This window comes from Styela clava, chromosome 2, assembly GCF_964204865.1.
Source record: "Styela clava chromosome 2, kaStyClav1.hap1.2, whole genome shotgun sequence".
In the NCBI taxonomy this organism is placed as follows: domain Eukaryota; kingdom Metazoa; phylum Chordata; class Ascidiacea; order Stolidobranchia; family Styelidae; genus Styela; species Styela clava.
Genome location: NC_135251.1, coordinates 3,567,982 through 3,594,920, shown reverse-complemented (window position 1 = coordinate 3,594,920; position 26,939 = coordinate 3,567,982). Strand labels below are relative to the sequence as shown.

Here is a 26,939-nt window from a genome sequence, read left to right as displayed (position 1 = left end):
ATTTTTACTTCATGGTCTATTAACATGCTTAAGTAATCTAATCTTAGAAACACGTCAACCGGAAAGGAATGTGAAAACAATCATTTACTTTTTCCCTAAACATGCATGAACGCGGAAAGGAATGTGAAAACAATCATTTACTTTTTCCCCAAACATGCATGAACGAGGTATCTTAAAAAATACTGATTGTGGGTGGAACATGCATACTTTCATGCTTCATCAATATCCCACACTCAGCAGAAGTCAAACATATTTTGAGTAAACACAGGGGTATTTTGGGTTTGATTCACTTGAGTTGCAGTCTGGGTTGTGAATAACATGTTGATTTTCATGTGTCTGCGCGTAAAATTACAGTATCACTTGCCCCCGGGTTTGTATTTGTAGTTTTTCCGTTATTAATAAGTAGCCTGATAAACCATGGTGTAAAATGATTAAAATATTTGTGAAATACTTAATAAAATTGAGCTTGTCCAAGCATAAGCACTAAATCAACAATCCAATTCAAGACTTCTCACAATTATTATGTACAATTTCAATCTGAAATTACCATTTACTATCAGTCTACCATATCATAGTTTGTGAAAAAATGAAGAATTCAATGTTCATCTTGGCTATGGTCTGCATAATAATTGAAAAGGGCGCAATATAGGACTATACCCGTTTACTTTTGTAAATTGGGCAAACAATACCATGACCTTCCTAACAACTAACTTCATGACAAAATTGTAAGGGGACTTTATGGACACCCCGCATAATTAGTTTGACGAAACATGGTATAAAAACGGTTGTAAACAAACGAAACGATGCGATAAGGCTAACGTCAAGTTACTTTGTCACACTTTGTCAACGATCCACGAAGAGAGAGAGTTTAACAAGCTCCGAACATACGTGGGACACGCCATCTATGTGCGATTCAGCAGTATCCCATACTTGGCAGTATAATTTTTTGAAACACATTGCTGTTTTTATCAGTTTTATTAAACTGAGAAATACGATGTTGACGCGTATTCTTAGTAGTTGTAATTTGGGCAAACAAGACCATGACCTTCCTAGTTAGTTTTACCGAGTTTGATGTTAGTTATATGTAATTAGTTTGAGAAAACCATTGTATAAAAGTGATTGAAATAATCGCGAAATGCTTGCTGAAACTGAGATTGTCTAGGTACAGACATCAATATATCAACAGTTCATTTCAAGTCTTCTCCCAATTGTTGTTTCCAATTCCTGTCAAAATTACCGGCATATTATAGCATGTGAAAAATGAATAAGTATATTTTTATCTTGTTTATGTTTCTCCTAATTCTGTAAATAATAAAAAAGATCGGTTGAAATAGATTAAACTTTTACAGCCTATGTTGTCAATTCTATGAATCAATTGGTGAAGTGAAATATTTTTTTACATTTCTCCGTTTTTTGGACTAATTTTTCAAATCAAGAAATTCATTTAGACGAGAGGGAGGGGCCGTTTAAATGAAGATCGTGGTCGCATATTTTGATGAATTTCCAACTGTTATAAAACTTGGACAATGATATTAAACTGTTAGGTGTTAGGATCTTTTGTACATAGTCCCCGCCACTAGTGCAAAAATGTAAGATTTCAGAAAAACAACCCTCGCCACATTTTGAAATAACAACCCACTAATTATCCAGTGCAATCTGCATCCCTAACTCTAACTGGATAATTACTGATTTTTTTATTTTCAGCATTGGTGGGAGTGTTTTGGGCGGGGCCATTGTACAAAAGATACATGTGTTATACTTTCCTTTTTTGTCTGAATGAAGCGTAAGTGAGTTCTGTGGTTACAGTTGGCATTTTAATATGCTCAATACTTGCTTGCACAGAGCCATGTTCTGAGCAAAAAAAAATTGAAACACGTGATGTCTCAGTATTTATGCTATTGGTGGAGAAAAAATGTAAAATTTCTGGAATTGTCCTGTAGTGTCACTTGCAATAGCCCATTACGAGTTCGGAGACTGTATGGTAAATATACCCTATGCCCATAGGTCTGCCCACCTATACACAACATGATGTAAAGTAGGCGAACAAAATTAGCTTTCTCTATATTGGTACACATATTTCCGGAGCGCCGAAATCTGAAACTACTTTTTATGTCATTAGAGTTTAAATATTCTTGTGTTTCAATATATATTCAACATAATAGTACATAAACATGTTATATTTTGGGAGATTTTATTACCACCAACAAAGTCGACACTTTTGAAGCAACAGAATGCAAAATAATTCAACAAGAATTAGTTGATCATTATTTGTGTTGGTCAGGCTGCAAGACAGGTTAGGTCACAGAGAATCTTGGCCCTTGCTTTATGAAAGTAATCATTCAGATATAGCATCAGCGATGGAAAATGGATAAGAATACTGTATATAGAAATAAAATTTGTATGTGTGAATCAGCAATCGAATTTGAGTTTAATATTGCAATTTGTGATGTTAATAGGTCAAGTGAAATTTTTGAATCCGAGAAGGTCTAGAGAATCAGAACAAATATCGAGAGCATAGATTTATGGGGTGTACTAGGGTTTTGTGTATTGAACTGCAGGTCCTTTCTCCTTGTTTAATTTCTATTCCGGATCCGTATGTGCCTGTTGCCACAAGAATGCGTGACTGAGATAGTATTATGAAGATAAACCAACCAACCAATGTATAATGTATTTCTGTGATTTTTATCTTACAATTTTTAACTAATTACTGATCTTTATAATTTGCAGCCATATCTTGTTTTATCTGAAGAAGTTAGACTATGATGTAACGAAAGCTCATAAATATACTTGGTATTTTGTGGAAAGAGATTATGTTATTTTTATTTGGCATAGATTTAGTCTTTATAATTATTTATAATAGTTTTTTAATTTAGTTTTTGTAATTTGATATTCATCGGAAAAATACCGGGTTCGAATACATGGCAATAAAAATTATTTGGGGGTTGGCGGGGATTATATGAAGACTTACGACTGGTCTTACATAAAATTAAAACTCTCAGTGTAGAGGCGATCGGTAACATATGGAATTTTAATAATACCCTGAAATACCAGTTTTGTTTTGTTTTTGAATGTTTGGGGTCTAATATAGCCAACAATATCTGATGGGTAGTTTAAACTTGCATTTGTCACCTAATTTCAGCAGCGGAATCATGACTATGTACCATGACGAGTACTTGAGAAGTTTTTCATAACTCTACATGTCAGATTTCATTAGGTACTCACTTTAAAATAAACATATTTATCTTTAGAGAGTTTTATCCTCGCAGAAAATATTAAAAAAAAAAAAATTTTCAGCTTACTATGCTCATGACTGAAACTAATACATACTCCTTTCTACATTCCTGTCTTAAAAACACTCAATATAAAGTAATTTCTCTCGGTGTGGAAATATTTTTGCCAAAAGAACAGTATTCCCTCACACATAGAGCAGGGGTCCGCAAGTACTTTTTGACGCGACCCTAACAAAATAGTTTTAATTTCTCACGAGCCAAGCATTTAGTGAGCATATAATTTTGTGGAAAATTCTTTGTAATTAAATATCAATTTCAAGACTACTATTGACTTTAGCGATTTTCATGTACAAATTGTATGAAACTTTAGCGATTTTCTTGTACAAATTGTATGAAACTTAGCATACAAAATAGTAAATAATTAAATGCCTGATGAGAATTACAGGCTCTGTCTTTAAAACACAACATATAAATTTGTGGTTTAATTTGAGAGAGGGCAAATTGAAGATCTTCTTTCACTTCTAACCTTTATCTTTATTTGTTTTCAATATATGAGAACAAGGAAAACGTCCTTTCACATGAGTAGGTAGTTACGAAGGGTAGAAGAACATTCATTGAAGCCGCAGACAACTCTGGATACTTATATTTATGGCAATTTACAAATTGTTTTGCGACACAGATTAGAAGGTCTTGCGGCCCAAATATGATTGCAGGCCCACTACTTAAGGACCCCTGGTATAGAGAGCTCTGTTCAAAACAGAGGCGTGGAATGGGTGTCGCATAAAACATCATTGAATGTATTACTTGAAATCGTGAAAACAACAATATTGATTTAGGAACAATTATGTAAATGTTACAAAGTTATTATGAATAGCGACTGTTTACAAAAGTGTACATTATATAGCAGATTTAATGGCATCTATGTTAGGCTTCATCGCGCTTGGATGACAAATGTTTTCTTGTTAGGTTTGTACCAGCTTTAGTTAAAGTTTATATCCTAGAACTTTGAAGTTATTGTCGAAAAGTATTATTGAATATTACATCGGATAGATCTTTTTTTATGAAGCTTTACCAGATGGTCAATACGCTGGATGTTTAAAGTGTATGACATTGTAAAGCAAATATGATGTCTTATCAAAAAGTAATAGCAAAAGTCAATGATAACACTGAAAAGTGCACTGACTTCTATGACTTTGCTGAACCTCATGGAGTTTTCAAGAGAAAACTAAATGTGGACGTAACTCCTCAATTGGAAGAAATTGATTTTTATAGAGGTGGAAGAATTCCTGAACACGATTATGTACCAGAGTCACCTAATCAACAAAAGTATTTACAACGAGAAAGAGAAATAGGGATCAGAAAAGAGACACAACTTGATGAATTGTTTAACAACTTTAAACATGGCCATGTCTGTTTCGTGGGGCCCCCTGGTTCAGGAAAGACCACACTCATGAAAGCAACCTCAAGAGATGTCATACAGGGAAAATATTTTCAGGGGAATATCAAGATGGTTCCATATGTAGAATGTAAACAATTTATGAACGACAGTAAAGTAACAGCAGAAGAACTAATTTTCAGCAATCTCACAAAAGAAGAAAGAGTTCAAGCAATAGACATTGCAAAAACTCACCCAGAGGAAGTTTTGTTTATGCTCGACTCCTTGGATACTCTTCAATATACAGTTGATGGAGTTTATGAACTCATCAGTCTAGATGAGCCTGCATATCCTGAGGTAATAATGTGGAATTTTCTCTCTGAAAAATTATTTCCTGGCTGTCGCATTATATCGTCCAGTCGTGAACATTCCATCAGAAATTATTGGGGAGAAGTTCGACCAGTCAAGGTTATTGCACTTGCTGGATTAACAATGGACTCCATCAAAAAAATAATTTCTGGATATGAAGGAAATGAAGAAGCCGAGAAAATAATAGAATTTCTCAAAATCGAAGCTCCACCACTCTTGTTACTGTGCACTACCCCTGTGATGCTGGTTTACACGCTGATAGCATTAAAATTCAAATCTGACTTCAAACCAAACACCATGAGTGGTATTATGATTGTGGTCATGCAAAGTATCTTACGATCACCCCACACTCACCAAGAGATTACTATGGAAGTTTTGGACAAATTAAAAGAACTATCATACGTTGGGACAGTAGAGCGTCGAGTTCTATTTACAGAAGATGATTTTCGTCAAGTTCATCTAAAACCCGAAGAAGCAACCGATCTAGCAATTCTGGCTCCTGGAGGAATATATCGTAAACTCTTTCAAGGAATCCATCTTCTTTACTTTCAACATCAAAGTTTTCAAGAAATGCTCACATCTTTCTATATTCTTGGACTGGATTTAAAATCTTTTAAGGAGTTCGTGGATAAACATCTTCATACCGGTCACTTTGTTTTCGTCAGAAAAATGATCTGTGGATTTTTATTGAATCCGACAGTTTATGAAGCAGCCGGAATTTTACTTGAAGGTAATGTGTTGTTTATTGTTGATTCAAATTCAAGCTAGAGCCATTTTTTTTTCTCGATTCGAATCTAAAATTTGTTAAGCGTTTCTCGCATTATCAATTAATCAGTGCAATGGCCTAGCAGTTAAAAACTTCAACCTAATAACTGTATTGGCATTGTAGGTTACTCATCTCGGGTTTACATCGCATACTTGTCTCTTCACCTAGGCCCTAGGGTGTAATAAATTTGGTATACAATGCTGACCTAGGAATATTCCTGTAATTTTAGGAAACAGTAACTCTATGCCTAGCTTATCAGTGCACACTGTTACAGGGCATTGTTCGGAGTCAAATCCATGAATAAGTTCATATAAAAAATTAATTCATCAATGCTGTAATTCTTGGTGATAGGGGCAAAGGTTGAGATGCTACTAGGGCAAGGGTGTGCAAGATTATTTGACCAGGGGCCAAAAAAGGTGCCCACTTAGACTTGCGGGCCATGTAAGTGTGATGTAAAAGTTACATTTTATGAAAAATATTAACAGTGTAACAAAAGCAGAAGTGGAAAACAATAAGCCTCGTGCCAAGACTAATTTTAATCGCAATCTCAACAAATTTCTTGAGCTAATTTTAACTAAAACATCAAAATTTAGTTTTAGTTAGGTTGTGGCACCATCATGCGGGCCAGATTGAATTACTCAACGTGGCAGATTTGGCCAACGGGTCATACTTTGCCCATGTCTGTACTAGGGTGCTTTATTGCAAAGCAAAAAGTAGCCGAGCATCATTAATACGCATCAATCATTATTATTACACATTTTACACTGGATTTGAACTAAAGTTTTAAGCTTGGGGAAATCTGAAGTGCAATAACAAACACTAGTCTAAACAATGTAACAGACATATTAGTACAATGAGGTGTCCAATACATTGATTGGCTATGGCTGACTAGATTTAATTTTCCAATAACTAATTTAAAAGAGATAAGCGCTAATGTTATTTGCAAGTCAATCTTTACTGAATGGTAACTTATCATTCAGACACAAGTATCATCAGTATACATATATTCTTATATTTTCACAGAAATTCAGGATCTTGAAGAAAAACGAGATATTCTCAAGAAAAGTCTGCAATTACAACTCAAAGAAATATCAGACAAATCAGATCTTTTGGAACTTTTCACTGCATTGAACGAAGCCAAGAGTGGAATGAGCGACATTGTCAAATCATCTCTTGACAAAATTGACATGTATAAACATCCTCTCTCAATCAGTGACGTTTATGTCATTGGGTCAGTAGCTTCCTACGGCACATCACTATCAATGGATTTCATCTATTGTGATCTCAAGTCATCCTCACTTCAAACTCTGGCATCTGAATTGGAAGGATCAAATGTAAAGGTAGAATTTCTGATATTAAATTCTTCAAAATTTGTTTCCATGTTTTTACTATAAATAAAGCTTTAGGCGAGCAGCTCATATTTGGAGTCACCAGTACTACTATATAGTAGAATGTCACCATATATTGATTATATGTTAAATTATATATCAGAATCTATTTGGTTTGAAAGTATTTACTGAATTGTCACACGGAGTGTTGTGGTGGACCTGATTTTAAACCTGAAATCTGCGGTCCGTGACGCAAATGTATTTAAATTTCTTTTTTGCTGAATACTTGATGACTATACTACATACTGTATGTGCAAAACACCATAGTGACTGTAACCTGTCATCAGATCGACTACAAGCTTTAAAATCATCCTTGGGCAACACAGAGGTATAAAACAATAATATTCACACAATTATCGCTTTTGAAAGAGTTGGAGGAAATTTTGAGTTTGATTTTTTAATATGTTATAGTTTTACACCTTCATAACCCAGAATTGGATTACATGGTGAAATTTATGTAAAACCTCTATAATTTTAAATTTATCTTTTTGAATAATAGCTTTCAGGCCTAATTTTTTATTTGAATATTTGTTTAAAATACATAATAACCAATTCCTATGGGCAATTTAGTTCTGTTGAGTCTTGTCCTGTGATTGTGTGAAATACGTAAAATTGCCCTATATTGCATCCAAAGGAAGATTATTTTTCTGATAAACTTCCAAGTTCAATTGGTCTTTATTAAAATTTTAGAATAAATGGGCAGTTTGAGAAGCAGTATTTTTTTTTCTTGAGTACTTAACAAATATAGTTATTGAAAAAATATTCTATATGACTCTTATTAATGTTTTTCACTCACCAAGCCCTGTACAAGCGTTCACTGAAGGTGTTACTATTTTTTAAAAAACTGAAATCATTGCAGATCGGCATTGGCTTCCCATTTTATTACACCTTGTGTTCAGTGGTTCGAACTTGTCCAATCTGTAATGCGAACGCAGTCAAGTTCATTGGTCTTACTCATTGGTCATTACGCCCATGCATGTGAGTTATAGTTCTCATGTTATTCTGTCATCTCCAAAAATTGCTGTTCGGTTTGAGTGTTCGATAGTAAAAAGGAAAAAAAGGGAAATCAAACTTTCGAACAAAAATAATTAATGATAAGTGTTCCATAACCAAATTTAATTTTGACTCGATCAAATATTTTAGTCACCTAAGCACTATTAACTATAAATCTTTTTACATAACATACAGTAATTCTGCTGCCGTAAACTTGTAATTTAGTAAATCCCAATGAATCAGATGAGGTCTATGAGACATAAATTAAGCTTGCCTTTTCATAACAAATCTTGTGACAAACTTTAAGTTTAGTCTTTTTTTTTATTTTTTTTATTTTTTTTTTTATTTATAAAAACAGTCAATATTATCAATACTAGTCAATCTTAAAAATGTACTATCAAAAGCTATGACATTACCGACTTTTCTAACAAGTTTTCAATTCTTCCATCCTCCAAAAAGCTATTTTTCATATTTGATGCCATATTTTTCAGCATCCCTCTAATTTTACCTTTAAAAATTATTCTCATAACTGATTGGAAATTATCCAAATCTTCAAATATTATTTGATTCCTGAATTCCCAAATAGCTGCCTTTCCACATGCAACTATCATAATAACTGACAGGTCACATGTATTTTGTGCAATAATGGTATCAATATTATTTTCACTAAAATGCAACTCGCACCAATCCCAAAATATTTTAACATAATAGCATTCAAAAAATAGATGTTTACAGTCTTCAATGATATTAATATTGCACAACACACAGTGACCATCATCATATTCTGTCCAATGCCTTGTTCTATTTCCAGTAGGTAATGCCATATGAATTATTTTCCAACATAAAACTTGTACAATTTTAGATATTCCATGAACCCAAATGTTATTCCAATCAATATCAAATTCCAGTCCATAATATTCCTTAATTGATAAACCTTTTTGTTTTGTCACTTCCATTATCTTTTTACTTAGAATTTGATTATACATATATTTCGTAGTTGGAAGTTTTTCAAATGAATATATTGAACTGGAATCTGTTTGAACATTACTTTGACTATTCAACACATTAGCCCATCCTGATGGTATGGCTTTCAAAATTTGTACAGAATCTTTTACTACTTTCCTATAACAATCAAGTTTTTTTTTTTTCACGCATACTACTCCATTTGTTTATGCCCCAAATTTTGATTGCTATTTCAAGACAGTCATATTGGAACAGATGGCCAAATGTTAAAATGTTTCCTCTTATCCAATTATTTATAAATTCTGGTTGATTCAACCATGTTAAGGCTGGATTCCACCATATGTATTGATCATATATTTGTTGTTTAGTGGTAATTTGTTTCGTTTTTACATCAAGTTCCTTGAATATGTTGACCGAATTTATATAAAACTTAGGAATGTTATTATTCCTTAAAATTTTCAAAGAGAGATGTAGTATTTCTAAATTTGTCACTGTTATTTTAGGATGGTATCTATTTATAAATTGTTTCGCTCTCTTTGCCCAAGGAGCCTCATCACTTTTTAATAATTTCCAAATCCATCTAACTTGTAGACTTTTAATCTGACTACACACATCCATGGCATTCAGACCTCCTTCAACTTTCCTTGCACAGCAGACTCTCCTCTCTACCGTGGGTTGTTTGTTGTTCCATACAAAATCCCATACTAGGGTCTCAATTGTTTTAATGATATCATTTGGAATTGTTATTACAGCCGCAAGATACCACAATTTAGATAATAATAGACTTTTAGTAATCAGTTTAGTCTTTTGTAAAGAACTCATAAATTACCATTCAAAGCAACCTTTGACCTCTGGAACCTGGCTGGTTGTCTCCAGACCTTGTCTGTTTTTAAATTTCAATTTTGACTAGGTTGCTCCGAGTTAACAATGATATCACAACTTTTTTATTTATGGATTATAAATGCTATGGGAAAGTAGAGAGGTATGGGCCACCTGATTTGCCAAGGTAATTTATTTTGGTCTTTTGCATAAAATATCCAGTCTTTTACTCACTGAATGTTTAATAATTCAGCTAACTGTCCTACGCATTGTTTTTGTGAAGTGAATTTTTCCACAAAAATGTCGACTGCGCAAAAAAAATTGCTGTAGAGCAGTTGTCACCATCCCGTTGCGCGCGGGCACTAAGTCGCCCGAGAAGACCACATGAAGAGCCCGCAGTCTGTTCCGAAATAAGCTTAATGACGGCACTTATGAGTAAGCTATATCAATTAATTTTTGTCCTGCTATTCTTGTATAAATCACACTTATATGGGAACTGGGAATAGCACTATATTAAATATTGTAACAATCAACCTGATTTGACCTCAGTAATGTGACGGGTTATTTAAAGTCTTCCAATTATGACATCACACAGATATCACCTTCCATGATCCCGCGTTTCTTCAAGTGCAGTTTCAAGTATTCTGTGACGTCTAAAGCTGCCGCAAAACCATGGAGGTATTCCCAAACCATAGCCCGCCATGGCCAAGCCAAACCCACAGCGAGTGACTTTTCAGCTGCCACATAACAATGGCAGAAAATTGTGCTGCCGTAATCTCGTCATAAACCATGGCAAGAGCTGCCATCTGTTCGTTCGTTGCAGGAGCTGCCATGAAGTGGTAAGAACTGCGACTTCGTTTTATCTTGTCCGTCGGTTTGTGGAGTAGCAATAATACAATTATTGATTCCAAGGAAAAATGGCAGAAAAACGATAGGGAATCAACCATTTTCACGATGAATGTGAGGTGGATTTATTTTTAACTCTGTGAAAAAAGTTCGTGTGTGTCTGAATTGTTTATTTGCTGGACGATTTAAGCGACGGCAAAGCGGAATGAAATCACGCAATCTACCACGCTTAACTATCTACATGTCAACGCAGTATGTGCAAAAAAAGCTTGCGATTCAAACCATACGGCAATCCCATTTTTCGAAACTATTGTTTGGTTCAACCTATCTTTGTGAATCAACATTTTTTGACATGTACCCGGAACAAACACAGAACACGCCTTTCTGATAAGTTGCAAGTCTCGCTCAGAGATAGAGTGTCAAGTTGCGCACCGCAGAACAACACTGTGTAAAATTGATAGCACAACTGTTAAGTCCGTTTTATTTTAGGCTTGTGCATAGTGTTTGCAAATAATCCAGGAATGTTGTGGTTTCCTAGGATATTATAGTAGTGATCACTTTAAAATAAACACTATAAACACTCAGTTTTAAAATGCAAGTGTCATTGATAGAAATTTATTGCAACGTTGTGATATTTGTTTGATTTGCTGAAGAATTCTAAAGTTTATTAGTGTCTCTACTTGACTAAATACCAGTAATTATCAATAATTGAAACTTAATCGAGCAAACTGACTTTTTCAGAAGTGTATATGAACTGGTAGCCCTTGGCTTAATCTGTACCCAGAAAGTAGCCCTCGGCTTCGAAAAGGTTGGTGACCCCTGCTGTAGAGAGACGGTGGTAACATCGATCTCTCTAATCTTGCATTTTCGATGCCCTACTACCATATAATTCTAATATGAAATATGGCATAAACACGAATGTACATGAGATATAGCGAGAACAAAGTTACCGTAAATTGTCAGTCACGATATATGACATGATTATAGATAATAAACAAATGATATATGCATGTATATCCCAATTTTTTGATGTGACGCAAAATATTAATCCATTTCGTATTTTCGTATTTTATGTAAATGAACAATTTCTTATATGCCCGCATTTGATTATAAAGTGATTCCCAAATTAATTTGATTATAAGTCGCAAATATTAACCCATATCCTAAAAATTGTTTCTGTGTGCCAACGTTTAGAAATAAAGCGATAGAAATTGTGAAAATTAATTTTGAAAGTCATTTGCGACTCACTGATATCAGACATTATAATCGTTTATATACACAAAGACAAGCTCACCTGTAGCATCGATAAATGTGTATGAAACATAAAACTATTACTTGTCACAATTTACTTCAATAAAGTCCATTTTTATTTTCAATGCACCGATATTTGTATTCCTTGAATAAACATTGAATTCCTTGAATTCTTAAATTCCTAGAACAAACAGCCAAATGTAATGCAATCACCTTCAGGCGATGGGTAAATTCGTTTCAAGTATGTTTCAAGCCAGAAAATAAAACATGTATACCCTCTTTCTTGATTACAAACCACAATTACACATTTGTATTGTACTGAGGTTTTCATCAGTCGAAGAATAAATTTGATGTTTTTTTTAGGGAAAAAGTACATGTTATTGATGCCGTCACAGTTGGCAATTCTTCATTACAAAACCATGCATTTTTAATAATATTGATTCTGAACCTTGTGCAATTGTTTATCAATAATCACGATATGATTGATGATGAGTAAGATAAATATTTCAAAAATAACGGAGATAGCATTTTTATCAGCGCTATGAAAGCATAAGATGCTGTAACGACAAATAAAAACTTGTGGTGATAATTGCGTTGAGGTGATAGTGCCCAGAATAAAATAGTTTTGACCGCAATACCGTGATTTGCTGAAAGTAAAACGAGGCCATTGTTTGTTCTAAGTAGAAGGCAGAAATTTTGAATCGTGAAATATTAAAAAATGAGGGTTATTACCCATGTAATCTGGCTTTTCCCTTGAGTGATATATAATTTTACTTAATCTTAAATTAACATCATTCCTACAATCAATGAGGTCGTTTGAAAATATATATGTAACAGCAGAAAATTATCATCAATTGCAAAATAGTCAATATGCATATATATCCTGCAAATTTACAGCAGATATGCCCTTCTGACAACCACTTACCTACAAATTTGTATGTGTAGTGCAATTAAACGAACATGATTTGGTTCTAAGCATATAAATTATGGCGATCATTAGTATTCAACTAAAGAACCGAAATTTCTTTTCCTTATTCTGTCCCGACTTGTTGGGCGGTAATATGGTGAAACTCTCAGCGGTGTTGTGCATGGCTCAGCAGTGTGGCAAATTCTGCTAAGAGTTAGGAATATGGTTGCCACCGCACCTATGATCACTACGCATGGGTTCGCAGTTTCGAATCACATGCAGGGTTGATTACGTATGAGAGGATGACTGGATTCCTCGTCACCATAGGGTGGTTCATGTCCCCACTGGTCGGTTACGGCTTTCTCCACCATCAAGTCTATGCATCTGAAAACTGGCTGACTAATCCCATACGCGACATGGAGTGGTAATCGAACGAGAGGCTGTGGTTCGCCATATGATGTTTAGGCAATCCTATTGGCTTCCCTCTCCCCCGGGATAAATATGTAAATCCTATTTCTAAACCCTATTTTAAGCGCTAAAGATTGGCCTCGTCTCACAATGTAGAAGTCTTAGATATTTTTTAGCATGTCTTCTTGATGATGTAACTGCTATCTGCCAAATACCTGGGCTGGGCTGGGCTGCTCTGCCTATTTCATACGAACGGCAGCAGGCCTTTCTATTTGATATGTTCCTACTAGCGCCAAAATTATATTACAAATTTACAAAAGAATGGTGAGAAATGAAGACATCAACATTGAACCTGATGAGAGAAAATATATTTTCCAAGTTCAATATTTTCGGTTAACAAAATAGGAGCCAGATACAAATCTATGGTCACTCACTCAAACAGGGGGCCATGATACTTTACTCTATTGAAGCAGCATTCCATTAGCTACTTTAAATAATAATTTGAAATAGGCCGTGTTAATATCATAGTAATATTTTAATGTTAGTTTTCTGCTTTGTGAGTATTGTGGATTTCATAAAGCTCAAGCTTCCGATCTATTTGACAACATGGGTCAGAATCCCGGTGTTTGAGTGGCTCACTCAATAAATATCGATTCTGATATGTCTACTATTGTAGTTTGATTTTTTGTTTCAAATTCAAAGGTAAGGTCTAGAACAGAGTGGTCCAAGGTTGTCGGCTCCAGGGGCCACAAAATTGATAAGCCACGTTGATCAGTATTTGTCATTTATCAAGCTAAAACATGCAAAAACCACCAAACAACTTACTAAAACCAGCAAAAGGCTTTCTATATCTACGTTTAGTGTGAGATTTCAAACTCTTCATAACAGTAAAAGTGTTTCCGCAAATGTAAGTGCTTTTGAACAGCTATAGGATTTTTAAAGCAGAATCTTAACTTTGGAAATGCTCATTGCTCACAAGATTCTAAAATGCTGTTTTAAATTATATTCTTTTGTCACCGACAAAACTTGCCGACATATCAAGCAAGCATTGTGGTACCCCCCCTCCCCCCACTTTCAGTTAAAAATATGTTTGAATTCGTCAGTTTGCAAAATAATTTACAAATAAATAACTGCAGATTGATTGATTACCAAATGTGAGGTACAGGAGGGTAATTACCGGTACTAAATGTTTTGACATATAGGCAGCATTTTTTGTAATACTGTTCAGGCGGGCTGCAAAAAAACACCCGGCATGAATTATATTGTAAGACCATGACATTAATATTATTTATCAGGCATAGCCAACCAAGCTAATTCGATTTTTAGTTTTCTATGATACCAAAATTGTTAGCATATATTCGTGACCAAAAATATAGAAATCCAGATAACAATTTAGACTGCCAAGCACATCATTCAACTTTGCTAGTCGCCTAAGAACACTGTTCAATTCAGTGACATTGGTGATATAACAATATGCCAAAAGATTTTTCTGGTTAATTCTATGAAGAAACAACACCAAATGTGAATTTTGATTACCATCTGGCCCGCGGGCCTGGGTTTGGACCACCCTGGTCTAGAATATTACTAGAAAATCGTGAATCAAAACCTAGAAATTCCATTGAGTCGTCTTTGGTCTCGATACTCCATAAACTGGAGAAGCCTCAGGGATTTTAATGAACATGATTCTTTCCAATTTTTAGTCACCGCATATCAGTCACGTAAGTATGTCTACAAAACGTGCAGCGCTCAAAATGAATTGGTCTTTTCAACCAACCCGCTCACTTAGTTAATCGCGCCACCGTTAAAGATCCTCAGGTTTCTATGGATGGCAATAAGTAGCTAAGTGCGGGCCCCAACTATCAGCGGAGATCCTGGGTGCCTACCGGCTTGTTTTTTTTATTTCTCACTCAGTAAAGAATCATTTATAGAAATTTTTATATGTGTAAAAATAATTAGATGGTTACCAGACGGAGCCACCCAAATTTCCGAATAGAAAACCGCTGTGCACAATGAATATGCTTGATCAGGAACTAAAAAGTTTTTAGAAATATTTTCATTGAAACTTCACAGAATTAGCTGAGTTTTTGTCCAATTGACATGGCTTGCAGCAACGACCCGATCGCTATTTCACCCAATGTTGATTTTTGTATTAAAGTGAAAAAACAAAACTTGATTTTCAAATTTTTTGTATTTCAAGCTATAGTATGCGCTTACAATTTTTCTTTGTTGACTATAAGTGCACTTCCCTGCAAAAACTGCGAGAAATTTTCGCAAATGCCAAAATTTTTAGGAATTTTGTTATCTCATAGTGAGCAAAGGCAGGTCAAAACATTTTTTGACTTTTGAAATTTGAAATTCATACCTGCATCTGTGACTGTTTTGATATCATAACAATATTTTTGTTCTGTTCTATGAGTTTCAAGGATTTCATAATTGCTCAAATCATTTCATCTTGTGCAGTTGTTAACATGGGATTCAACTATTCCGAATTTACAGATTTTAATTCTGATATGTCTAGTTTTGTAGTTCAGATTTTGTTTTTAAATTCAACCGTATTTTCTATGAAATATTAATGGTATATTTTGTATCGAAAACTACTTTCAGTTTTAGAAGTTCATAATTTTTTATTTCTCACTCAGTAGAGAACCATTTATAGATTTCATGGTTTATAAATTATTCTTGTCTCTTTATAGATCATGAAGTTGGAGCTGAGTGGAAACACAAACATGGGAGTTGAAGGTTTGTCAACAGTTGGACAAATACTTTCCAATCAATCCTGTGTTAAATACTTGGGCCTTGGCGACTGCAACCTGTCATCAGATCAACTACAAGCTTTCAAATCATTCCTGGGAAACACAGAGGTATAACACAATAATAATGACATAATTAACGTTTTAACAAGGGTTGGAGGAAATTTTGATTTTTTAATATGTTATAGTTTTACACTTTCAAAACCCAAAATTGGATTGCATGATGGAATTTATGAAAAACCTCTACAATTCTAAGTTTATCATTTTTGAGACTAGTTTTCAGGCCTACTTGTTTATTCAAAGATTTGTTTGAAAAACATAATAATCAATTCTTCTGACCAATACGGTTCTGTTGAGTCTTGTTCTGTGATTGTGTGAAATACGCGAAATTGCCCTTCTTTTCTGATGATATGAAATACAATCGGTTTGACCAAAAAAATTGTCACTTGTCTGAAACATTGAATTTTGTTATCTATTTATCCTCACTTGATAAAAACTTCCAACTTCTGGCACCAGGCTATATTTAAAGTTACAAGGGTGGATCAACTTTCTAAATGCGGATTTTTACCAAGTTTGTCGAATTTAAATATGAATTTCACTATGTTGTGTATTAATGCCAATTGCTACCACTTCATGGAATGCAATTATTTTGACCTACAACCCCAAGGCCATTCAGAGTTAGGTCAGCCTTTTATGATGTATCACTGTCGTCAAATTTAATATTAAAAAACAGTAGGCCTATAAGATGCAAAGCGATAAATTTTATAATTATCAATGAACTATTAGAAATTTTTATATGTGTTATTATAATTAGATAGTTACCTGACGGAGCCACCCAAATTTCCGAATAGAAAACCGAATTTCCGAATAGCAAAATATAAAAAACTCATGCTCTCCTCTTTTTCCAATCTGCTGTTGCCACATCTCCCAGTTAATGTCGTGTTGGTATTCCATTTTTTCGCCATTTTCAGCTAAACAATTGACCAAATTCATAACTATTGAGTCGTCAGTACCTGGAATAGTCGTTCTATGTGATTTGTGACTTTTTAAATCTCATTCTATAATTACCATAGTTTTATAGTGTATTTCTCTGCTAATTGGTACCATTGCATGGACATATTCCATGGGATAGATAGGAGTGTTCTGAGGATATCACCCATATATAATATTGGGTGCAGTATGACATTCAAAACAATAATTTCCAGGCCATAGATGTACAATAAACCTTGATCTCAAATCAGTTAGTTAGTCCTTTTATGCTGTTTGTGCATTACAACTACCTTTAACATGAATGGTTACACCTCTACACTATTCCCAATTGTTGTTAAACATTTCATTGACTGCTTGTTGCGGAACCCCTGAATATCTGTTTCATATTATAGTCTTTATAGTTACCCGCATTTCGTTGAATATTCAATTCACTGATTAGAATCATTAATCTCAATAATTTCACACAGAGTTATGGTGCTCATCTTTTACTCAAGCACAATGACAGTACAAGGTTCATGTTTCATAATCTCTTCTTATCAAATGGGTAAATTAATTAGTTAACATTTTATACACGCCTGCACTTCGCAAATCCTATCTTATGTATCCTTGAAAACTCAAACCCGTACCTAATCTAATCAGCTGCCAGTGCCCCGGGTGAGCAGTTGTCATGGTTACCACGCTTAATGGTGCTTGTAGTCTCTATTTTTACATTGACTGGCGCCTCTGGATTTACTAGACCGTACTTAAACGTTCTCCTCACTGACATGCGATTCCCATTCTATTTTATTCTAAGCTGTATATGTACGCCACACTGATTGAAGCACTATTAACGCTATAAATCTTTTGACATTTACAATGGAAGGATTAATTCTGATATCATGAATGTTTGTATGTCCCATTGTATTTTAGTAAATTTTAATGAGACAGGCCAATTAGGCCTTTGGGACATGAATTAAGCATGCCTTTTCAAAACAAACCTTGTGACAAACTTTAACTTTTAGTCTTTAGTACAGAATCAATGAATTACCTTCCAAAACAACCTTTGCCTTTTGGAACCTGGCTAGGTATTTAATGTCACAAGAGTCTCTGTTGGTGAAATTTCAATTTTGACTATGTTGCTCTGAGTAAACAATGATTTTACAGTATTACAATTGGTTACAATGATTACAAATGTTAGCGGTTTGTGAAATACAATTGATTTCACCACAAAAAATGCTACACAACGAAAACATTGAATTTTGATAACTATCGTTTCTCCCTTGATGAAAACTCCCAACTTCTAGCACCAGGCTGTATTTAATGTTACAATGCATTTCTGTGTAATATGAATAATATGGGTTTGGACAAACTATGATGAATATGACTGTTATATATTTTATCCATGTCTGATTGTTCTTTGTTTTTGTTTATTTCAACAGATTGATCAATTAGATCTGTATGAAATTCGTACTGCAAATCATGAAGATATTGTTGCAGTTGCAAATCTGCTTCCTAATGTTACAGAGGAGTTATCATTGCTAGGATGGAAAATTGCAGATGAAGAAAAAGAAATATTGCAGAATCAATTGAATGAAATTGGATCTGAGGTTTGAAAATCTTTCTGCGATAATCTAAATATAATATATGGGACAGACATAAAATCAACGATTTGCGTAAAAACTGAAATAAACTGCAAGTCTAAATTGTTCACGCTGAACTGAACACTTTAAAGTTTCATCGAAGTGTACCGGTATGTTATTTCCATTGGTGTCGTTTCGATTCTTTAAAGGAGTCGTTAAAATATAATGTCATCGCAGTCAATGTGATTGTGTTGTACCTATTCAATATTTGCTATTTTTTAATCATGTTTATTTGTGTTTTGATAAAAAGAACAATTTCATAGTACATTTTTTTATTTCCCAAAATTTATCATTCATCTTGCTCTACTGCATTGATTATTTATTTTAATTTTTTTATCAAATGAAACTAAAAAAAAAATTTTATAATATCAAGGTTTTGTATCAAGATTCATTTGTGTTTCTGTTTCGCCAAACAAAAGTCTAAATTTGAAATGAATTTACTAATTTTTCACAATAATTCTTATTTCAATGAACTACCAAGTCACTAGACTGTCTGTTTAGTGAGTTATCAAAGATAAGATAAAATATGCAAATTTTGAAAGTTTCTCAATAAATGGAAGAATTCTTAATAAAATGAGCAGCACTTTTATATAGTATGGTTTTATGGGAAAATGCATCAAATTTTAGCACTGGAATTATCAGATACCATTGTCTGTTTGATTATTGTTCTGCATTCTTAGTGCTGATCTTGTATAAAAACTTTGTTTTATTTATTACAGGAACTAGAAATTCAGTTTTTTAGTAGTACACTCAAAAGTCAAAGGAAGTCAGCAGATGCTACAACTAATTTTTTTTCTAAACAACTTCCGACCACAACTTCAAAAGCTGAATTTGGTAAGTTATAAATATGTTGTTTAAATTGAGTGGTGCTATGGTATAATGAGTACGTAATGGTCATCAAGTATTTTAGTTATGGTCATCAAGTATTTTTCATTTTTTGAGGATTTAATGGTAATAAATATACTTTCATTGCTGCTGAATCTGGCATATCATTCAACACTGTCTTGCAATATGTTATATATTGTGATTTTTTAAACAGATTTTTATATTTTTATCGTTTATTATAAATATGGAATTATCGAACAAAATTTTCAGTGTGTTAAGATTGAATATAAATCTAGCATATTAAAATTAATTTCATGGAAAAATATAAATTAATTGTTTCCAAGTTGTTGAATTTGGTTGCGGAGCATCGTTATGGATGGTTGCTTGGCATACCAATCTGATTATCTTGCTCGGTTCGCAGTTTCAGATCTTGGGGATAATTAAGTGCGAGAGGTTTGCTGAATTTCATGTCGTCAAATAGTGGTTCATGTACCCACTGGTTGATTGAGCTTCCTTCATCATCAAGTTCATGCATCTGAAACAAATAAGTAACTAATTAATCCCATACCCAATCATGTATTGGTAACCGGATGAGAGGACATGGTTCACTGTGTAAGCCGCATTATTGATTTATTTTTCTTTCCCGGGTAAAATATGGAATTCTATCATAATTTCTGATATACGATGTTAAATAGCTCAAAACAGATTCCTAAATACTATAATTTTTTGATAATTATTTTTTATTTTTTCTCAGGATTACCAGATGACAGTTTTGAGAATACTGGAGAAAATGTGGAGACTTTACAAGAAGTAGGAAGCCCCAGGTTAGATATAACAGTATTTTGTATGATATATAATGCTGACCTATAATTCAATTGTCAAGGATAGTGATGGCCTAGTGCAGCGGTTCCCAAACTTTATGTTCGTACGGCGCTAAATTATCAGGGAAAAAATCGCCGTACACACACATGAAACTTGCTGCCTTTGGATAAAACTGAATTTTGTGATCGTGCATTTTATGCTTTTTAAAGTTTGTCAATATGTGCGCCTCAAGAAAAGGGAATGCCATCAAAAAACATTCACACTTATTTATCTAATGAGAGGTGTGTGGCAGTTGCTCTGAACACATCTTTTCAAAGTGCGATGTTATACTTGTTATGCACATGCATTTCTCTCTCTATGTCCAAACGTAACTGGTATTTTGTTTTGATTGACACCACTGTTGAAAATCCAGCTTTGCAGAGATAGGAGGTTGCACATGTGGCCATTTCAAACAGTGCTTGAACAAAATTCATATAAGTCATTAAAATCAGATGTCAAGTCGACAAATTGCTCAGCTTTGCTTGTTGATAAGCATATATCTTCATATACACATCATTTAAAATGAGAAATAATAAAACATTTATAATAAATACAATATGTAAAAAATTCAATCATATATCAGCTATGTTTAACACAATTCTGTTAATTTTCGCGTCGTGGGAACCTCTGGCCTAGTGGTTAAAGTGTTGAACTTATTATCTATCACAGGTTAGAAATCTTTGGTACAAAGCCCATGCCCACCAGCTTACCTGGTGCACAATCTTTAACGCTGTGGGTGAGGGGAGAAGGGTTTTGAAATCGAGTAATAGGGGCTGTTATTTTAACCAATGGATCAAAATTAATACATTTGCATTCTCCAATTTTATCTTCAGAAGTGAACTTTTACTGTCTGAAGAAGAAGCAGAACAATCAGACGAAGAAGTAATGGAAGAACTTGCAAAGCCAACTCAGCATAGTAAGTCAGTCGTCTTAATAGAATCAGATGGTGTTGGGCTGAGCTAAATGCTTATAATTAAGAGGAGGTGCTGAACCATTAAGATGTTGGAATAATACAGGGGGTGTGCAACATTTTTTGCCGGTGGGCCATATGACCAACTTCAGACATCTAGCTAGGCCAGACAAAAAATTTAGCTTTTCCATAAACATAAAGAATTGAAAAATTCCCACAATAACGAATCCCATTCATGTAACAGTTTAATGGGACATTGGAAACTTCAAGATTATGCATAGTTTGTTAAGATCAGCTTTATCAGAACTGTCAACATAAACAGTCGGATTGGGATTTTATCCTTTGGGGGAGATTTGAATGCTGACAAGGGCCACACTGAATAGCTTGACGGAACGGTTTATGGCCAACGAGCCACCTGTTGCACACCCCTGAAATAATTGAATCTGTCCTCAACCAAATTTTCGCACAAATAGTAAGGTTTGGCAAATCAACTGCCAAACTGGACAAATATAACCCACTCCTGGTTGGAGAAGATATCAACTCCAGCTCCAAACTACAAGGAAATCAAATTTTAATTATAATTAATTGCCGTGTGCATGCCTTTTTAATACACTGTTAGGAACGCTTGGGCCACCTCATGTTTTTGAGTTTCAGTAAAAAAAATTCATAAAAGTCTAAAATTACCATATTACCCAGATAATTTAACATTCCAACTTCTACTCCTGACTTTGAGTTTGAAAATATCACTTCAGCTCCAATTCCAATGAAAACGTTTTATCCTGCTTTTAGGATATATCGCTAACTGAGTCTTAGATTTCCTATTAGTTGCACATGAATCTTTGTATTTCGCTTTTGATTGAAAAAGTCATTCACAGTTGTTTTATTATAGGCCTGCTTTATTGATTCAAAAATATCTGAATTGCAACTCACTACTATTTTATATTCGATTTTGTTTTTGAATTTGTATGAATTGCGCAGAAATAATTTTAAGTTCACAGTTTATATCGAAAATGTTTTTTATTGAAGTATGCTAAGTCGAAATATTTATTTTTAGCTTTGCCGCAAATTGAAAATGTTTCTTCTCAAAGAAGTGGATCTGACATTCTCTTGACTTGGAATGCAGTATCTGACAGAAACGTTCTATACAACATAGAAATCTTCTGTGATGATGAGAAACTTGGAGAGACTCACACTACAGAAGTTCCTCAGTATAGAATGAAGTCATCTAAACTTGGTAAAAAATATCGTTTCCAAGTCTGGGCCAAAGATGAATTGGGAAACTCCGGCATCAAAACACAATCAAAGAATGTTATCAAATGTAAGTTTTGGTCATTTATTATTAAGTGAAGTAGCAGCCTCATAATTCAACTTGTTCGTTGTGTCAATAAATAGTCGGTGAGTGTATCTGCATGGTGGCGGCCCATCAACATTGCTATAAAAATATCAAGCATTTTCATTCTGAAATTCACTTATTAGTGCATTTTGGGTTAGACAATGTTGTTTCAATAACATATTGATCGGTCTTCTGTGGGCCTTGGTAGCAATGTTGGGGGGACTCGAGTAACTCACTCATTCGAACTTGAATAACAGCCATAGCAACTTTACTTAGGATTCAAAAAAAATTTTGGGCAAGTATTTGGAATAGCAAAAAATCAATTGAATATGAATTGCCATACATATCAATGCTGTATATTTGTAATGAGCAGAAGGCTAATTGGCATAAAATCAGTGGTTCCAAACGACATTTTTTCGAAATCAAAATGATTTACATCCGTTGACCAAGGCACTTTGTATTTATTCTACCATTTGTGGTAGTTCAAGATTTGTTCACTGGCGTTCGACTGCACTATGTCAAACTGTTATGTGTAATAATGGCACCCCCGAAGTATGTGAACCAAGATACACCGGAACGTTGTATGTGTACCAGGTCAGGGTTAGGCCATATTTTCATTATACAATTTTCCTTTTTTTATTTATATTATGAGTTCGGGGACTAGCCAAGTGACTCCCACAGTATTTGTACCTGGAATTATGGCCTAATCCTAACCTGTTACACATATTGAGTTCTGGGACTAGCCAAGTGACTCCTGCAGACTCCCACAGTATTTGTACCTGGAATTATGGCCGAATGCTGACCTGGTACACATATTGAGTTCGGGGACTAGCCAAGTGACTCCTGCAGTATTTGTACCTGGAATAATGGCCTAATCCTAACCTGGTACAAATATTGAGTTCTGGGACTAGCCAAGTGACTCCTGCAGTATTTGTACCTGGAATAATGGCCTAATCCTAACCTGGTACAAATATTGAGTTCTGGGACTAGCCAAGTGACTCCTGCAGTATTTGTACCTGGAATTATGGCCTAATTCTAACCTGGTAAACATATTGAGTTCTGAGACTAACCAAGTGACTCCTGCAGTATTTGTACCTGGAATTATGGCTTAATTCTAACCTGGTAAACATATTGAGTTCTGAGACTAACCAAGTGACTCCTGCAGTATTTGTACCTGGAATTATGGCCTAATCCTAATCCTAACCTGGTACACATATTGAGTTTGGGGACTAACAAAGTGACTCCTGCAGTATTTGTACCTGGAATTATGGCCTAATACTAACCTGGTACACATACTACGTTACAGTGTCTGCCATCTTGGTCAACATACTTTGGGAGTACTGAAAAATTTATGCAGAAACCACTACTATAATGTCTCCTAAACACCATCCTCTTCCCTTAAATGTAATTAATGAAAATATATCGTGCTCTGGTCATACAAGCAATCTAAATTTATGAAACCGAATCATTTTTTTATTCCTGAATGTGGATACATTTTTCCATACCTGGTTGAACTGAGAAAAAACAATTGAAAATTCTAACCCTGTTGCTCTAATAACTTATGGTAACAAATATTTTGTCGCATTTCCAGTGCTAGCAAGCCCTTTCTATATTTTGCCTTTTTTGCGCCAAATGTTCAAATGACAGTGAAATTAGAGCTAAGCCTGCCGTGATTTATGTCCGCGTACCCATTTCCTGCTCAAGCTACTTCTTGCATTTTATTTCAGTAATTAGCAATCTTCTCATTTTGTAGCCAATGACCTCCTTTCCCTAATGGATGGATGCATCTGAAACAAATTACTGGCTATTCCCTTACCTGACATGGACTGGTTATCGAACAAGTGCCGTCCGTGGTTTGCCATATGATTTGATGTCTGCTTTCCCATAGAAATCCCAATGACATTGGAAAGGTTTTTAAAATAACTTTGGAACCCGTCATAATTCAATTTTTGCCGCATTATAAAACAAATCTATTTTTTTAGTCGTAAACATTGAAGTTGCTGGTGGCTCCATGAGACTGAACGAATGCAAAGTCACGTTCCCTAGTGGAACTTTCAACAAACGAACAAAGGTATGGCTGTCGGTTGGAATAGACAATTCAATATGCCCCAAAGAATACATTGGTATCACACCTTTTTTCGATATCAGTGCAGATTCCGAATTTTTCAAAGATGCGATCGTGCAAATCAAGTCATGGTGCGTCGGTCTGGAAAAAGACAAAATTGACATATTACATTTCTCAAGTAAAACTGACTGGGACATTATTATTCCTGATCGAATCACAGAGGATAACAGCATAGAATTTCGATGTAGAAAGTTTAGTCTATTCACTGTCGCCATCAAGTGGTTAAAATGGCTAATTGGCAAACAACAGGTCATTGTGGATAACTGTCTCTATATTTCAAACAAAAATGACTTTTATTTCACATTTTATGGCCAATGTGAGACTGTTGAAACAAGAATCAGATCCCATTTCAGAGAACTAGGGGCACGTCTTGCTCCAATTTGGTTCAATCCAATCCCTTTGGAAACTGGTGACAAACTTCGCCTCGAGTTACAGATTGATCGGGGACGAGAAGATTTACAATTCAATATGCCCCATGGACAATTCGATTGTAACGATGCATTTCTAACATCCCAGAGACATAAATTAAAATACCGTCTTCTTCCTAATTTGCAAGAATATCCTGAAAGACTCATCATTTGCAGAGTTTTGAAAAATGACGTTTTGCATGAAATGCAAGACTTTGATTTTCCATTACCACCCGCAGGTAAGTGATGACTCTGCTCCTTAACCTAGTGGTTCCTCAAAAATTTGTTATCGTGTTGTTCAGATTTTGTTTGACCCGCGACAGAATTAAAAATGATTTTCCAGGCATTGCCTAAGCTCAGGTTTTGCATTGAGTAAAATTTCGTCTGTCCTTTTTGTGTTGTGTGTTCAGCACCTCGACTTATTTTAGCCTCTGAAAGGTGGCCCGCAAAGTAAAACTCTCTGTGAAAGTGGGCTGCGATATTAAAAGGTTGAGAAGCACTGGTTCAAGCTAAGTAGAAGGTAACCCCTTGTAGGATGTAAAGTTGAAGTTTATTTTTCGAATTTTGAATATTCATAAAATCATAGGTTTCTTATATTAGCTGTGCATTATCTTGAGAACCTACTCACCATCTTCGGTTTGATTATACTAGGACCAAAAGCAATCATTATAATAAATATCTTTATCATTAAACATTTTTCTATTCTTATATTCGTAGAGGGAGGAGGACCTCCACCTGTCAACTTTGCTGGAGCAAATATCGGAAATGTGAATCTACCGGGAAATCATAACAATCAGCAAATGGTGAGATTCAATTGGTATTTCTTTTAATTGTATTTTTATTGTATTTCATGTAATAAGTAGGTCGGGCGAGTCAACCTGATAAAAACTCAATGTCGATTTAAATTTAGCCTCTCTTGGCATCTCCCTGAATAGAGCCTTGTTTGGAGAAAATATGTGGCTTATCATATAGGGATCAGAAATCAAACTTCTTGTCAATTTATACTTGGTGACTTTGAGAATGTTTAACATGGATTTTAATGTTGATAGACAGTTATATTTTATGGTGATAGCAAACCCTCATAGGAACTATGGGATATCGAGACCACTATTTCATATGAAATATTCTGACCTTATAGTTAATTGATATTATTCTGCGCTTTATAACACTGTCAATAAGTCATTGTCAATAAGTGATCTATGTCATATAGTTGATATGAAATATTTGTTTTAAGGGGCAAAATGAACAAAGACAACCTGGTGCAGTTGGTGGAAACCAAGCAAGAGAACCACAATTGAATGAACCTCTACAACATGAAAGTGATAACGGTAGGTGAAATGCCACCGCCATAAGCATTTTTTCAGCCTTCCCAAATTAGTATTTTCTCAAATCATACTAAACCAAAAGTCTTTGATGTGCTGGAATAATTATTGGAGTCATTTCAGATGAAACAATGACACATTTTGTCTGCATGATTCATATTTTCAGCATTTATATTTTGGATATGTGTACTGTACTGTGAGAAGTGTACTTCCCAGGTTCCCGGAGGGAATGAATAGGAACTTGCGAAACGCCCAGTGTGCCAAGGCGACATTACATATTTGTGGACGATCAATGACCCCTAAAATTTCATTTGTGATAAACAATATTTGTGATAGTTGCTTTTCTAATGTCTTATACAAACAACACAATTGTTGTGATATATCTTTACTGAGCCCATTTTTGCAATCAAATTATCTAGTTTTCAACTTCATCTGAATGAACAATTTTTTTTAGATTCTGATGACCTTTGCTGAAAACTCCT

General features: G+C 34.5%; 1 protein-coding gene across 1 annotated transcript; it reads left to right on the top strand.

Annotated features, from left to right (window-relative positions):
• The first annotated feature begins 6,673 nt into the window (after window positions 1-6,673).
• On the top strand, window positions 6,674-25,965 carry LOC120336383 (uncharacterized). Its single transcript, XM_078110314.1, has 10 exons — window positions 6,674-6,704; window positions 6,764-7,080; window positions 16,009-16,176; window positions 18,474-18,641; window positions 19,394-19,508; window positions 20,254-20,323; window positions 21,194-21,276; window positions 22,325-22,588; window positions 24,586-25,374; window positions 25,853-25,965. Exons 1-10 carry the CDS (start codon window positions 6,674-6,676, stop codon window positions 25,963-25,965), a joined length of 2,118 nt encoding a protein of 705 aa, XP_077966440.1.
• The last annotated feature ends 974 nt before the right edge of the window (window positions 25,966-26,939 follow it).

Coding starts and splice junctions, on each gene's coding strand:
- LOC120336383 (XM_078110314.1), top strand. CDS start 6,674: ATGTTATTTGCAAGTCAATCTTTACTGAATG. Junction 6,705..6,763: donor AAGTCAATCTTTACTGAATG/GTAACTTATCAT, acceptor ATATTTTCACAG/AAATTCAGGATCTTGAAGAA. Junction 19,509..20,253: donor AACTTCAAAAGCTGAATTTG/GTAAGTTATAAA, acceptor ATTTTTTCTCAG/GATTACCAGATGACAGTTTT.